The 14,750-nt window shown below is 30.4% G+C and overlaps 1 protein-coding gene across 2 annotated transcripts; it reads right to left on the reverse strand.

Annotated features, from left to right (window-relative positions):
• Positions 1-2,115: 2,115 nt before the first annotated feature.
• LOC117691354 (uncharacterized) lies at positions 2,116-13,863 on the reverse strand. 2 transcript variants are annotated; one of them, XM_066072052.1, is made up of 5 exons: positions 13,720-13,863; positions 4,604-4,875; positions 4,224-4,440; positions 3,941-4,096; positions 2,116-3,289 (listed from the first exon to the last, which is right to left on the reverse strand). In XM_066072052.1, exons 2-5 carry the CDS (start codon positions 4,655-4,657, stop codon positions 3,222-3,224), a joined length of 495 nt encoding a protein of 164 aa, XP_065928124.1. In that variant the 5' UTR covers positions 4,658-4,875; positions 13,720-13,863; the 3' UTR covers positions 2,116-3,221. The 2 variants fall into 2 exon arrangements, with proteins under 2 accessions (XP_065928124.1, XP_065928125.1); XM_066072053.1 differs by lacking the exon at positions 13,720-13,863 and adding an exon at positions 12,459-12,571.
• Positions 13,864-14,750: the final 887 nt, after the last annotated feature.

A 14,750-nucleotide genomic window follows, 5' to 3' on the forward strand; every position in this document is an offset into this window, starting at 1 on the left:
TTATCTTCCTCAAATAAACAAATCATAGATATCAATATCGATATTTGTTAATAACGTTGTTATTTTGTGTTTTTAAAACGACTTTGGACTTCAGATATTGACTTTTGTAAAAATATTTTTTGAAATATCAAACCCTTAGTAAACGTAATCCTTTAAGTTATAACCGATGCCAGGGAAAGCATGGAATGTTTTATTCATAATGTTTTGTAAGGACCTGTACCGGGAGTGAAAAAGTCGCCGATTTTTATGCAAGCTTTCATGCCTTAAAACCAGGTATCGTTGTCGTGAATTTTGCGGACCAACGAAATTAAATAAAACGCAGCTCATCGAACCTTTAAAAGCAATAATCTAGGCAGGAACGTATATACTAACGGGATAGGCAACTTCTATATTCGCCATGTTTACTTCTATCACACGAGCCTTAACAAGTTTGTAAAAATATTCCCAGTAAAACAAACAGGTTTTTAAAGGCGATCTGGTTAAACCATCGTTGGGGAGGCACTGTACTCGAGAATTTGTGTCTCAACTTTTAAAAGCACCGAATGTTTTACAAAAGATCACACATGTGTTTTCTTTTTTAAAAGTTATATTTACCAGCACTGCGATTGGATCAGCTAAATTTTCCTGTAAAGTGTATCCGGAATATACAAGGGTCAGGAATTGCAGGCAGTAAGATGTTAAGATTGAAGACGGGTCTGCTTCCCACTTCAGAGCTTACAGTTAACCCCGAAATCAATTCCTAAGTAAACCAAAAGTAAACCCCTAGTGGACCAAAATTATCAAAAAAGTAAACACAGAGTTAATCCCAAAAGTAAACCCGGGGTTTAGTATGGCTTTACTTTGGTGTAAATTTAGGTACTGTATGGCCAGCATGAATTGTTTTTAGTAGTTTATTTTTTATTTTTAGGCATTTTCTTAATCCTGACCGCGAAATCAGATCGGAAAGGTAGATTTTTAAACCCCAATATCCCTGCTATTGATTGTTTGATTTTATAAACGGATTTTAGATTTGAATTTAGCATGACAACTCTTCAGCACTGCTTTCTTAACATTTCTGTTCAAAAGATAAAAATTTCAAAAATCGAAAATGCTTCCGGTTTCAACCAAACTTTATAACTGAATATTTAACACCCTTCAGTTTACCACATAGTATTGATACATCTATCAGCAGTAAAAAAAAAACATTTAAAGCGGTATCCTTGTCAAATATTTAGATTTACCCCGGACAAAATTATTCATTAAGTTATTAAAAACTGACGTCGAATATACACGGAAATGACGTAATTGTTGAAACTTCAACAACTTTGAGGCACAATTACTTCACAAAAGCTCTGAAAATTTCATTTAATTGAATGAAAACATTTTGAGATATAAAGTCGAGAATGAGTCAGAAAAAATAAAATAATATTAAGAAAGCAAAGGAAAACAAGAGAGCCTTGGAAACAGAAGACCTTAAAAATGTCATTTTCAAAATCTTTAAGTCAGTAAAAGCTAAACTATGATATCTGTCATTGGAGAGGGGGTTGTAAATAGTTATCGGACATACTTTTTAACCCTTTCTACAATAGCAAATAAAATCAGAGAGGAGTTTAATATTAGATTAAGAATCTCCTATCTGGTTCATATAGCTCTGTGTTTTCTTATAACTCGCCGAAATTTTGGTTAATCATCAGAAGTGCATTGCGATCAAGAAAGAAAAGAAATACATGTATTCTTTAAAATAATTGATTACAAAAAGAGACAAAATAATCGTTGTAGCATTTGTGTTGGGGTTTTTTTTATATGCGTCGTTGAATTCTGCAGATATTCTTACCCGGATACCATTACTTATTATAAAAATTGTAGTTAGACATAAAGTTAATGAATTCTTATATAATGAAAAAAGTAAGAGGCAAATTGTAATGTTCTGTAATTTTTATTTTTATGAATAATGAAATTTGATAAATTGTTTAAAACATTAAACATAAACAATACTTTTTTCGAGATTCATTTTAAAAAGGACGCCGTTAAAATACCACTAAATATTATTCTCTATTTGAATTAAGTTATTTCTTTCTCGCCCAAAGCAATGCATCCTCTTTCCATGATAAAAAATAAACACAATATTTTAAGTAAATTTTATTACACAAAAAAGCTCATCTTATCCACATAAAAAAGCCATATTACATTCAGATTAAGCCAAATTACTCATAACAAATGACTATCTATCTTAACAACCAGATTATTACCAGATGATTGCTATCATTGCCTTTATACTTTTATTGACGAAACCAACACAATTTTACTTCTCATGACATACATGTACAATCAATATAAATTGTCTACTATGTCTTATTAGTATGATTTCTGAAATACTTTTGAAAAATTGATAAAACCTTACTGTATCAAAGAAGATTTATTAAGTTGTTTTAAGTGTTAAATATCAAACAAAACCAAAGCATTCTTTAGTATCAAGAACTAATTAAAGTTTTAATCTTTAGCAACAAATTAATTTTAATTTTAGTTTAATTAAGATGTAGTTATTGATTGGCATAAGTAAGGTTAGTCATCCAAATAGAACACTAATGGGTTTTTTTAAAGATAAATGATAAAATTTTGCGCAGAAATCTCTGTATGATATGTAAAACACGTTTGAGTTTACCAAATTGCAACAAAAGCGTTTAAAACAAATACAAAAAGTTTGAAACCAATCTGATCCTAGATTTAATTCTTCAAACCTTGGACCTTATTATAGATTTAAAAAAATATAAACAACTTATAAAAACGATTTCAGCTGTCACTCTTACACTGTCAGTTAATTTTGAACAACACTTTATGTATATAAGTACACTCAAACTTATGTGAGATACATTGCAATATGTAGACATTAAATTTTAAATTGGTTATACACAATGACATGCAACAAATTGTTTTCATTATTTAATAAATCAAATTGTGAAATCAATTGTAAATGAATCACGAGAATAATCCATTACGTTAGCTACTGTTGTTTAAACTACTGTTGTTTAAAAATAATGCTATACTTCTATTGACTATAGCATAACATATGATAAAATCACACTGACAATAGCGCAAGAGGAATAACTCTTGCAAACTAAACAGAAAAAACTTATTAATATACATAAAACATTTTTTTGAAATCTAATGTTTTCAACGTCAAACACATCAAAGGGATCCCCATCAATATTATCCAGTGTATGTTCACTTTGTTTCAAGTACCTTTAGTCACTTGGTATTAAACGTTGGTCAATGCCATACCTCTGAACAAGCTCGTCGTAACTGGGCATTTCTGGAACAAAAATACAATATCTTTAAACATTTATGAACATTTTCCACCTTAAAATCTATAGTATGCAAACTGTTGCATAAGTCAGATGAAAACCAATTGTACGAAAATTGTCTTAATATACTGTATAAAGGGGAGTATCTGCCCTCGTTTATTTTCGCCTTCTTCGCCCTCCTTGTCAGCGGGAGAATATGAGTCTTATTTATCTAATATGTCTTATTTATCTATCTTAAACACATCTGTGTCTGGGCGAATTCAAGACAAGCTCAAATGTTTGGAAGAGTAAAAGGGCGAACATTACACGGAGCGAAAACATTCATGTATACAGTATTCTCTGATAACCTTCTCATTTTCTCGATTTACAGATATTCCATTCAGTCAAAAAGGAAAAATAATGCGAAATCATGGTCTAATATATATTCCAGGTAATATATGTAACAAGTTACTTCAATTAAATATAGGCCTAACAATAAAGTGTAAGTATTTTCGAAATTGGGATATGATAATTGTAATTATTTAAAATTATTATATATTTTTTTTTACATCGCATTAATGTCGTCTAGATATCATTTCAATGTTCATAAACATCTCTCAAGGTCTCGCAATTTTATATCATCCTACATTCAAACAACTCATAAGATGAAGTATACCAACCATTTTGATGAGAACGTGTGTGGAATCTTTTGAGCTCGTGAAGGTTTATCATTCCTTCACGTATTTCTTTCTCCTGCTTGTCGATGTATTCCAATACAAGAGGACATGGCTGCTGATGGTATGTTCTAATGTCATATACGGAGTTCATTTGCGGAACTATAAGTTGAAAATGTATATCGGGAATATAAAAAGATAATTCAAACAATCTAATATGAGAACATAGCTTCATAAAACGTTTGACTTACATTTTGTTTCTAATAAAGTTATTGAAATTATTATATACCGTTGTTCAACATGGATACTTTTGCACATCCAGTGCATTCAATATAACCCTCCTCGGCATTGTACACACATCCACTTGCTGCGAGGCGAACGGCTGATATTTTATGCATGACGTCCTGGTCTGTCAACTTGGAGAACGTCGACAACCTTTGTAGGTCAGTGCTAACGGTGTATTCACATAGAGGCAGTATTCTGTTCCTTCTGTTTGTATTGCCTCCCTGTAAAACACATAATAAGCACATTATACCTTTTGGCATTTTGTGTTTGGCTACTCATAGAATTAGAATTCTTTCTTAGTAATCTATTACATGTACCATGATATGTGGCTGTATCAAAATTATATCTTAATCCAAATACTGATAAAAAGATATACAAGCTTACAAGCATATGTTCTCCAGAAATCTCTCTAATCGAGTCTGTCATGTATGAGTCCATGATCCGCACTCGCCCAAATCCCCCAAAAACTTCCGTTAGCTAGGTGGCAGTGGTGTTTCCCTACAGTGCTTAACTCAGACACATAGGAAATAGATGGCGTTTTGTTGACAATGTTTAGGAGAAGGTGGACAGGAGTTGAACGAAAATCGTCTCGGTGAAATTTATTTGATGATTTTTGTAGCCAGGCCATTTAAACCAAACGGTGTAGTACCATTGCTCTGCAAAAAAAAATTGCAACTCTGAAACAATTCCTTTTTAATCATAGAACTAAAACTTGGAACAGGTGGGTTAGCGATAAAGTTATGTAAAATTAATTGATGTAATTAAATAACAAAACGATGCATAACAATGTTAATCAAGACCAGAACAAAACTAATTTTCAGCACACAGTCCTTTGTATCTTATTAACGATATTATGTGTAAAACACAAAAGATATAACATAGATATATTTTTAAATGGTACAATATTAGTATTTGCTATAAGAAGCTATCAGATTGGCGAATTGGCAAATTATATTACGGACTATATTTGAGTTTGCAAAAATTACAGAATATATGGAAAATTATCTGCAACTCTTTGAAATCATTGTCACGCTTAAATGTAGTTAAAATAACAAAATATAATCTCTAGGATATATATCAGTAGGATATGATGAGTAAAACGGTTGCCAAAACGAAAGTTAAAAGATATTTTTGTCCTATCAAAGAGCGATAATACTGTCTGCTTTCGTTAAACTACGTACTTAACAAAGAGTTCGTACAACTCGCTAGCCACGCTTGGCTTGAAATGGTAATCCTAAAATTTGGAAAATTTAAGTCTCCGCAGTTCAAATACACAATGAAATGTGGGTTTTTTTCATACTAAATGGTTAATCATTTTAGGAAGTTTATTTTCATTTAGGTCATTTAAATCTCGTGTGTAAAAAAAAATTGTTAGTACAATATATACAATGTAGCAATTATTCTATTGATGTTCGTATTAATAAACAGTTTTATTCATAAAAGTTGTATTGTACTAGCATTTATTCATCAATCGTGACGATTATAGTTATGTATATATTCAATTTAAGTTTATAATTAACTAACATAAATATGGGTTTGTTAACGTTGCATGTTTTTGTTGACAAATGACCCTAGCAAAATTTCCTGTTTTTTCTTATTTTATTCACAAAGAAAATTGGATTAATTTTGCTACCTTAATAAATTGTAAAAGTCACTCGTTTCATAAAAACACGTTTTGCATAAAAATTATATCACTTACAAAAAGATCTTTTTATCGTTTGAATAATCGATTAACTAGTAGCCATTCAAATGTATCTTTGATCAATGATTCAAATTATTTCTTTTACAAGCAACAGACAAAACGTTCAATAATTAAAATCCCTGTATTTATACTATTTAATTTTACCGGATTTCTTCTACGGTAACTTGTAATGTGGTGTAACGCTTAAATAAAATGATATAATGTAAAAAAAAAAAAAAAAAAAAAAAAAAAAAAAAAAAACAACATTAATTTTAAGTTTATCAAAATTATTAAGTTTATGTTGTTCTTAAAATTGTACTTTCACGCTAAAAACATTTACAGAAGTAGTTTATTTCTTTGATAGGTGTATGTCAGCAACAAGAAACGTTTTGAAGAGAAGATAGGATGTGTGCCAGTTTTCAAGTACATTTATGTGTGATTTCCTACTGTTCATTTTAACAAAAATTATTCAGTTGGAAATTGTTTTTTCAACTTGGCTTCAAATATGATATGGTGTTTAGTTCAAGTGTTTTACAATTTCATTGTACCTTATAATTCAAGTATTGTGTGTTTTACTTAAAGGGAAACAAGTAAAGGTTATAAATACAAAAACAAATCATGATTTGGAATTGAAAGAAAACGCAAATTTATAAGTTAAAAAGAAAGAACCAGAAAACATTTTTGCAAGTCTTGTTCAAAGCTTATATATTAAAGGCAGTTCTTCTGTAGATCGGATCAAACGTGTTAATGTTCTATAACAATCAACACGCCTGTTTTCCAATACGTCTAGGTTTTTTTTTATATTCAGCCATCTGATACTGTGTGCGTATTCAATGTTACGAAATACTAAACAAACAACCAATACTACTATAACGTCAGTCAAAACAAAAGTAAACAATAATAACTAGCTTTTAATGTAGTTAAAAGTAAAAGATAGAGGCTTCAGAGATGTCATTCAAACTTACTTTATAAATTAAAACCCTCTCAATATAAATCCTTTAAACAATATGTTCTCGGCAGTGGAAAATTTTAAAACCACACCCTTCTGTTGATTTCGTTTTGTATAAATGAAAGAAACTCATATACTCCAGCGCTTAATGAGGTCATTTAAATCACGAGACAGGTATGTGAATTTTCAATGCGTATAGTGAAAATTTTCAGAATAAACATTATCGTTTTTGATTGAATAATTTATAATTCACATTGACAGCAACTCATCCAGTATTGTTCTTATCATTAATAAGAAATGAATGATGAACAAATTGAATAAATTCAATAAAATAGAACACAGGGCTTGGCATCCTACTTTACCTCCATTAATCAAAAGTGTTCCAAACATCGAGGTTCTAAATAACATTTGTTTTACTTTATATTTGTAATAAGATGTTATATTTAGTATAGAAGAAGTAAGTTAATCATTAATTATAGGGACATGTGTATCTTTTACAATTCATTAGTATGCAGTTAAATAAATCAAACACTCACCTCATTGGACCTTTAAGTCACTATTTACGCTACGTAATCATTTTAATGCATGTGAGAAAATTTACTTTGTCTTAATTCAAATGCAGAATATGTAAAATTTGCAGTTTGTCTTGGAAAACTTCAAATGAGAGCTTGAAATAGAATGTCTTTTTTTAAGTAAAAATTATTTGAAAAATTAATACTTTGATAAATTTCACCTCTGAGATTGCTTTATAGAGTACATTTTAGAGAAAAGTGGGTTTCGTCTTCTATTCGCCCAAGTTACGGAATTTGCAAGTGCGACCAGTTACAGGTTCACCCTGAAATCGTCCATTCTCAGCGGTAGTACCCAACATTGTGCCATTGGTGATCAAACATGTTTAGGAATGTTTATTTAGATGTAATTTACTAGGCAAATTTTTACTCTAAAGGTATGTGGGTTCTTAATTAAGGAGTATTTTGGATATCCTTTGACTTCATGTTCTAACTGCTGTTTGCCGATAAAATGAGTTACACATTGTCATAGGATAAAAGTAGATCTACACCATCTAGCATAGTCATCATGTGCCGGCTCCAACTTTGTTTACCACATAGTGTTCGGTCCAATAGAAAAACTGTTTTAATGATAATGACTCCTAAGTATTTGTAAAAGGTTATATAATCGAGAACAGTATTTCCTTATCAAAAGGTGCCCGGGCTTTGTTTTAATTATTCTCTTGATTTGTTGATAAGTAACGCTAACACTTATGTACTTAATTTGATAAAGAGCATTTCTTACGAAAAATATATGTAGTTGTTTGAATATGTGTATGAAGATGTGTTGCATTGAAATATAAACATCTCATAACTTCCGTGTTCACAGGTTTCATTTAAAGATTTTAAATCCGAGTTCAGAAGAACACACATTCCAGAATGATGTATATTAGGTTTTGTCACATTACTATTTCCGTCCTGTTTACAGAGTTTCAATAAAAGAGGAACAATGAGAGCATCTGAGATGATTTTTAAAGAACACTGATAATTGGTATTTTACTCATGACACTCTAGCAATGGCAAGAGTGTCATAGGAAGAGTGTCTTTATATAATTATTAAAAAGTCAGATGAGTGTACATTTTGCAAACAAAATACAATTGCATCCTTCATGAAACGCTCTTTTAAAAAGAACAGGCATTAATAAATTCATGTTATGTAAAGTGGATAAAGATTCACGGACTCCTGTTATAGTATCGAAAGTGGTCGATAACACTTATTCATATACTTGAATCACAGGGGCATCGTATCCGCTCTACACTCTATGACATATATATAATAATACACAAGGGAAGAATCGAAAGTAGGACACGATTTGTAAACAATGTCAAAAACAACTTACTTCACAAAAGTTACGCAAATCCTCGCACACAATGTTGCAAATGTTGTCAAAAAACACGTTCACACTCAAATATTCCTAATAAACTCGGTAAAAAGCGTTTTTATCCCATTAAAACCGCTGTCTGCTGTAGAAACCCAATCTCTTCGCCCAAGAAAAGATAACTCTGTACTTTCTCTCTATATATATGTTCAGTAATGATAGTAGAAATTTCGGCAGTAAACTGTGTAAAATGTCTGGGGAATTTTTCGTCGTATATGTTACTACCGTAAGCATAATAAGTTAACATGCGTTCCGATATATTTGGCATGTTCTTTAATTAGCGTAATTTAAAAAACAAATTAATATATTTCCTATCATTTAATCTTTTGTAGAAACGTAAATATACTAGGCTAGTAATTTGATATTGACAATTAAAACAATGGTGAAATTCTTAGGCAACGACAATTAATTTTGAAGGTTTAAATTGGAATAATTGCAAAGACAAAATATGAATTATGAGTATTTTAATTATTGAATAAAAAAATAATATATTTTTTTTTTATGTGAACACCAACGTAGTTTTCCATTAACATTTTAGAGAAGAAAAAAATATTTAAAATTTCCCCAGACATTTTACAGTTTACCGCCGAAATTTCTACTATCATTACTGAACATATAGAGAGAGAAAGTACAGAGTTATCTTTTCTTGGGCGAAGAGATTGGGTTTCTGCAGCAGACAGCGGTTTTAATGGGATAAAAACGCTTTTTACCGAGTTTATTAGGAATATTTGAGTGTGAACGTGTTTTTTGACAACATTTGCAACATTGTGTGCGAGGATTTGCGTAACCTTTGTGAAGTAAGTTGTTTTTGACATTGTTTACAAATCGTGTCCTACTTTCGATTCTTCCCTTGTGTATTATTATATATATGTCATAGAGTGTAGAGCGGATACGATGCCCCTGTGCTTGAATGAAGTTCACGCGGCTAAATTATCTCCGATTTGGTATCGAATAATAATATCTAAACACTTTTTTGCCAATAAAATTATCAAAATTGATATCAGTTTTTTGTTTTCACGAAAACTTTAAACTGTACAATCTGTGGGTGAATTCCTAGGATCAAATACCTATTTCTTACAGAGCGATTTACCTTGGGTGGAGTCTAATCATTTAAGTTATTTAATGTTTATTTAAAGATTTTAAAGATTAAAGCAGATATTAGCATTTTTCTTTAAACTGAAGATAACATTTTTTATAGAAATATATACTAGAGCAAAGCTCGTTGCAAAGCAACGAGTGGGTTTTCCGTCAATGTCCAAAGTAAAGCTAGAAGTACCTCTAAGAAGCAGAGTTCTTAAAGTAATAACACGAGTAACTTAAAAAAAAAATCGAATAATGTTTGTTATGAGTTTACAAAATCCGAATAATTTTGTGCATGAATTAACAACCATTTTTTTAATTTCAAGAACGACTTAGCAAATAAAAATCCGAATGTATTAAAGTACGATTTAACAATTATCGAATTATTTTAGGGACGAGTTAATTTAACTTTGAACTTAATACTTTTTACTCACCAAGAATGCGGAATCAAGATTTCGGAGTTATCAATTTTATAAACCCTTATATCTCTGGAGTGCGTCGTCCGATTTTAAATCGGATTTCAGCGTTAGAAAAAGCTACAAAAGTTTTAAATATAAAATTATCGTTCAGGAAAGAGTAATTATTAAAAGACTTAGTAGTCCTTCTAGCCCCTAATTTGAAAGGTCAGTCCCTTTTTCTTGATATCAAGTTAAAGTTCTTGCAATATAAACTTATTTGATTTATCAAGTGTTCATGATTTGTTAACCGTTCTCGAGGTATATAAACAACTGTGTTTTAGGGGCCGACCCTTAAAATCCTAACCGGGTCTACCAACAACCAAATTTTCGGTATCTTATTGTTAAGAACAATATTCTGAACAACTTTTGTCCTACATTGAAACTCCTAATTACGGAATATATGACTGAGGTATGGTACGAAACAACTGTACAATGAATATTTTTGCTTCTATAATTGATAGCAAATTACTGTTCAATAAATAATTATGTAAGAAGAGTTGAGCCCTGTTGGTCCTTAATTCCTTGATATCAAATGAAAGGTCTTTCATATATAATCATATTTTGTTCAACAAGTGTTCACTGATTGTAAACCGTTTTCGAGATATCTGTATAACTGTGTTTTAGGGGCCGAACCTTCAACTCCTAACCGGGGCCACCAACGCATTTGTTTGGATAGCATATTGTTGAGAACATTGTTCCAAGCATTTAAGTTCTACAGTGCTTTTCAAAATATTTCTCTTTTTTCTAGATCCTTTGAAACCCCTAATTACATAACATATGACTTAGGTATGGTACTGTATAGATAAACAACTGTACAATGAACATATTTGCCTCTATTATTGATACCAAATTATTGTTTAGTCAAGAGTTATTGCAGAAAGAATTTAGAGCCCTCTTGGCCCCTAATTTGAAGGGCCAGCCTCTTTCTCCTGAAATCAAATGAAAATCATTAAAAAATTGAAACAACTTTTGCTGTAAGTGTTTTAACAAAATATTTACAGCTTTAAAAATACATCAGAAAATGTACAAAATTTTTGTGAGAAAAAAAATGGTGCCGATTTTCGACTTAAGGCGAGCTTCAACGCCAGTTGATATTATCCATATATTATCCATATTTTAAAACAATGCGGTACATCAACATACTTTCATCTACAATCACTGAAAATTCTATTCTATCATGATTAGTTTTAAATGAGTTGCGTGGGCAAAATGACCCTTAAAATTTCATTAAATCGTCTATATCTTAAACCGGAAGTGACGTCATCAAAAAGTGTACCTAAAACATTTATCCCCTCTGATGCTCTAATAATCCTGAGAACCTGGTGCAAATCGGATGAATAGTTTTCGAGAAATAAAGCTTTAAAGAAGGCAGAAAAAGAATGTTAAGAATAATAATTATAGAAAGAAACAGTAGAAAAACAAGAGGGTCTCCCGTCGGAAACGGAAGACCCTAATAAAATACCTCATAACTATCAATTTAAAGTGGCATTTTTTATCGATTTCAATCTGCAAAGTTCAAGATTCTTAAAAACTGTTGCATACATATCAACGCGAAACTGTTGCATACATATCAAAGCGGATTGACTATTCCTTTCTTTGTATATGTAAATAGTTCTGAATTTTTACTTTTTACAAGTAATAAACTCTGAAAATTTTTATAGTGTTATAGATGTATATGTTTACATAGGGGGCACTATTTTAGACTATCCATTAAAAACGATTAATCAGGGGAAAAGTAACGATGACCTTTGTTCTTTTTTCTTTTCAATTGTACTTTCGTTAAAGGTCACCCTTTGAAAAAAAATATTATTCCAACCTTGGTATAATTGTTTGGATGTGTTTTGATACTAATAATAAGTCATTGACAAAAAAAAAATATTACATGTACACATTTTTCCTACACCAATCAGCAATATCAGATACAAATTTATCATACTGATTATTTACAAGTCACTTGCAGTAGAAATGTGCAATGTAAGCAAGCTTTTAAAACATATGTTGATTTGATATCTCTTTCCTTCCGTAAACATTCAAAGACCAAACTAAGATCGATTTCCTTCAGCATTGGGGAATTAAAAATAAACAAAGTCTCATCGAAAACATTGATGAATGTAAATACGGAATAGAAGTCAAATCAAGCTTACTTAGTTTATGGAATTATTAATCCTATTCACAGCTGATCTAGTCCTATATATCAATTCACACTCTGTCTGTACTCTATTCATATATATACGACAAAAGGCGAGTAATTGAAGACCCGGAGAGCCAATCAGATAATCTCGCTATGAATAATAAACAGCACCCATAAATAGATATAGTTCATCGAGTGCATTGGCTTAAATAATTACTATCAGTTTAGAAATTGAATGAATTGTTAAAAGTAATAAATTTGCTTGAAAAAAAAAGCAAAAGTACCTTGAAAGAGTAAATTGTTAATATATTTAAAAATTATAAAAATGATTGCATTGAAATGTCCTTATTGAAATCATTGAAATAAATATGTTACATGCATATGTTCGATTTTTCTAACTTTAAAACACAGGAAAATAATATTGTAAGTTTGTTTGAAAAGTAAAAATTCTAATTTAACGAGGGTAAAGGTTCATAAAATGACATTATTAATATACTGTTAGTGTAAAGAGAAATAAAAAATCATTTTTAAAATTAACATTTAGATCCATCACGGTTTTCATAGGCAGCAAAAAAGATGCAAAGAAAGTAGCTTTATTTTTGTATTTTGAAATAGAACGAATGAAATTCCAACAATACACAATGATGATGTAATTGTGTCGCTATTTGGGTCACGATGCAAGGTCACGGTATCTGAGCAGATATAATATAAGCATGCCAAAGTTTGTTAAACTTATAGTTATTAGTCACCTTGAAGTACAATAATGGGTTTTCAGTCTAAGTTTAAGCAGATCTAGACTGGACTTATATCAAGAAGGATCAAGAATCATTTTACATGAATACTGGATTAATCAAAAATCGTATAAGTCCTTCCTTTATTGTATGTTTACTATAAAAATAAATAAGACTAAGTTTTTTTAAAGTAAACATTCACACGTTGACCTATTGGGTATGTTTTTAAAACCATCCGCGTGTGATTCATCAAAAGAGGGAGGCCTATCGCGATCCTAGACAAAGCTATCGTATGTAAATAATTGACATATTTATTGATTTTTTAATTGTGAGTCTTAATTGAAGATTTTATCAAAAGCTATGGCATGTAATAGATTTTATTTCATATGAAGAAATGACTTATTCATTTTCAAATATAGAACATTAAGATAAGCATCTACATTGTAAGTAAACAACGAAACAAGGAAGTCATTTTTTCAGTTTTTCATGACAATGCATTCTATATATTCGTCAACTGTTAATTACTTATAATGAATCGCTTACTTTTTTAAATCAGAGGCAAAATCTGTCTCTTGACAGTATATATTCACACTGTTGTTTGCGAAATTTCCTGCTTGTGTATCCTAATAGGAACCATAAACAATTGGTGTAAAAAAAATTAAATGTCGGTCACGCCTATTGGTCACATAAGATCACGCCATATTTGTTATAAATAAACATGACACGGTTACCAAGAACAACAAGTTTTATTCCTCGAAAAAGACGTTTCATTGTATACACAATTTATTTGCCATTTAAAAGATATAATTTCATATATTTTTAACAATTCACCTATTTTTTCTTATAAAGTGCACTTTTATTTACGATGAAGAAAATGAAAGTAGAAAACATTTTTGGTAAAATTCAAATTCAAAACTACATGAAACCGGTGACCTGCAATTTCCTTTATTTTTTAATCTCTTGTATGGATTTAATTTCGTGTTTTCATTTTGAGTAGTACATTTAAACTACATGTGGTGGTTTACATAGAACTCTCGAATTTTCAAACTGATCTAGATGTTTTTAATTTTTTGTTCTGAAAAAAAAAACCAAAGACGTTTTTCCTGCGTCTTTAAACGTTCGTCAAAAAGACCAAAATATGGATGTTGTTTTACGTCTGCTAAATGTTATAAAATAAATAATAAACCCTAAAGAAGTATAGGTATTAGGATATATTTGCATATCCACTCTCCTCTCCAATTACAAATCCACACCGAGGGTTTTATTTTTGGTATATACACATACTATGTGTAATCAGTTGAATGTTGACAGTAACATCTAAAAAAAAAATTTACATAATATATCTTTCAAGACATAAAATATAACGAGTCTGTGTTAAACGAACTTGTTAAAGTAGATACACCACCATTTCTTTTTTAATGTTCCTTTATTTTCAATGGAGTCGCTTGGATCCTGTTTAATATGTCTGTAACAAAAGCAATTTTTAAATAATTTAGGTTTTTACGTAATTTGACGCTCAAAAAATAGTTACATAAATCAAACTCAAGTTTGCTTAATACACGATCGATAATTGC

The sequence above is a fragment of the Magallana gigas genome, chromosome 9 (assembly GCF_963853765.1).
Source record: "Magallana gigas chromosome 9, xbMagGiga1.1, whole genome shotgun sequence".
Classification (NCBI taxonomy): Eukaryota; Metazoa; Mollusca; class Bivalvia; order Ostreida; family Ostreidae; genus Magallana; species Magallana gigas.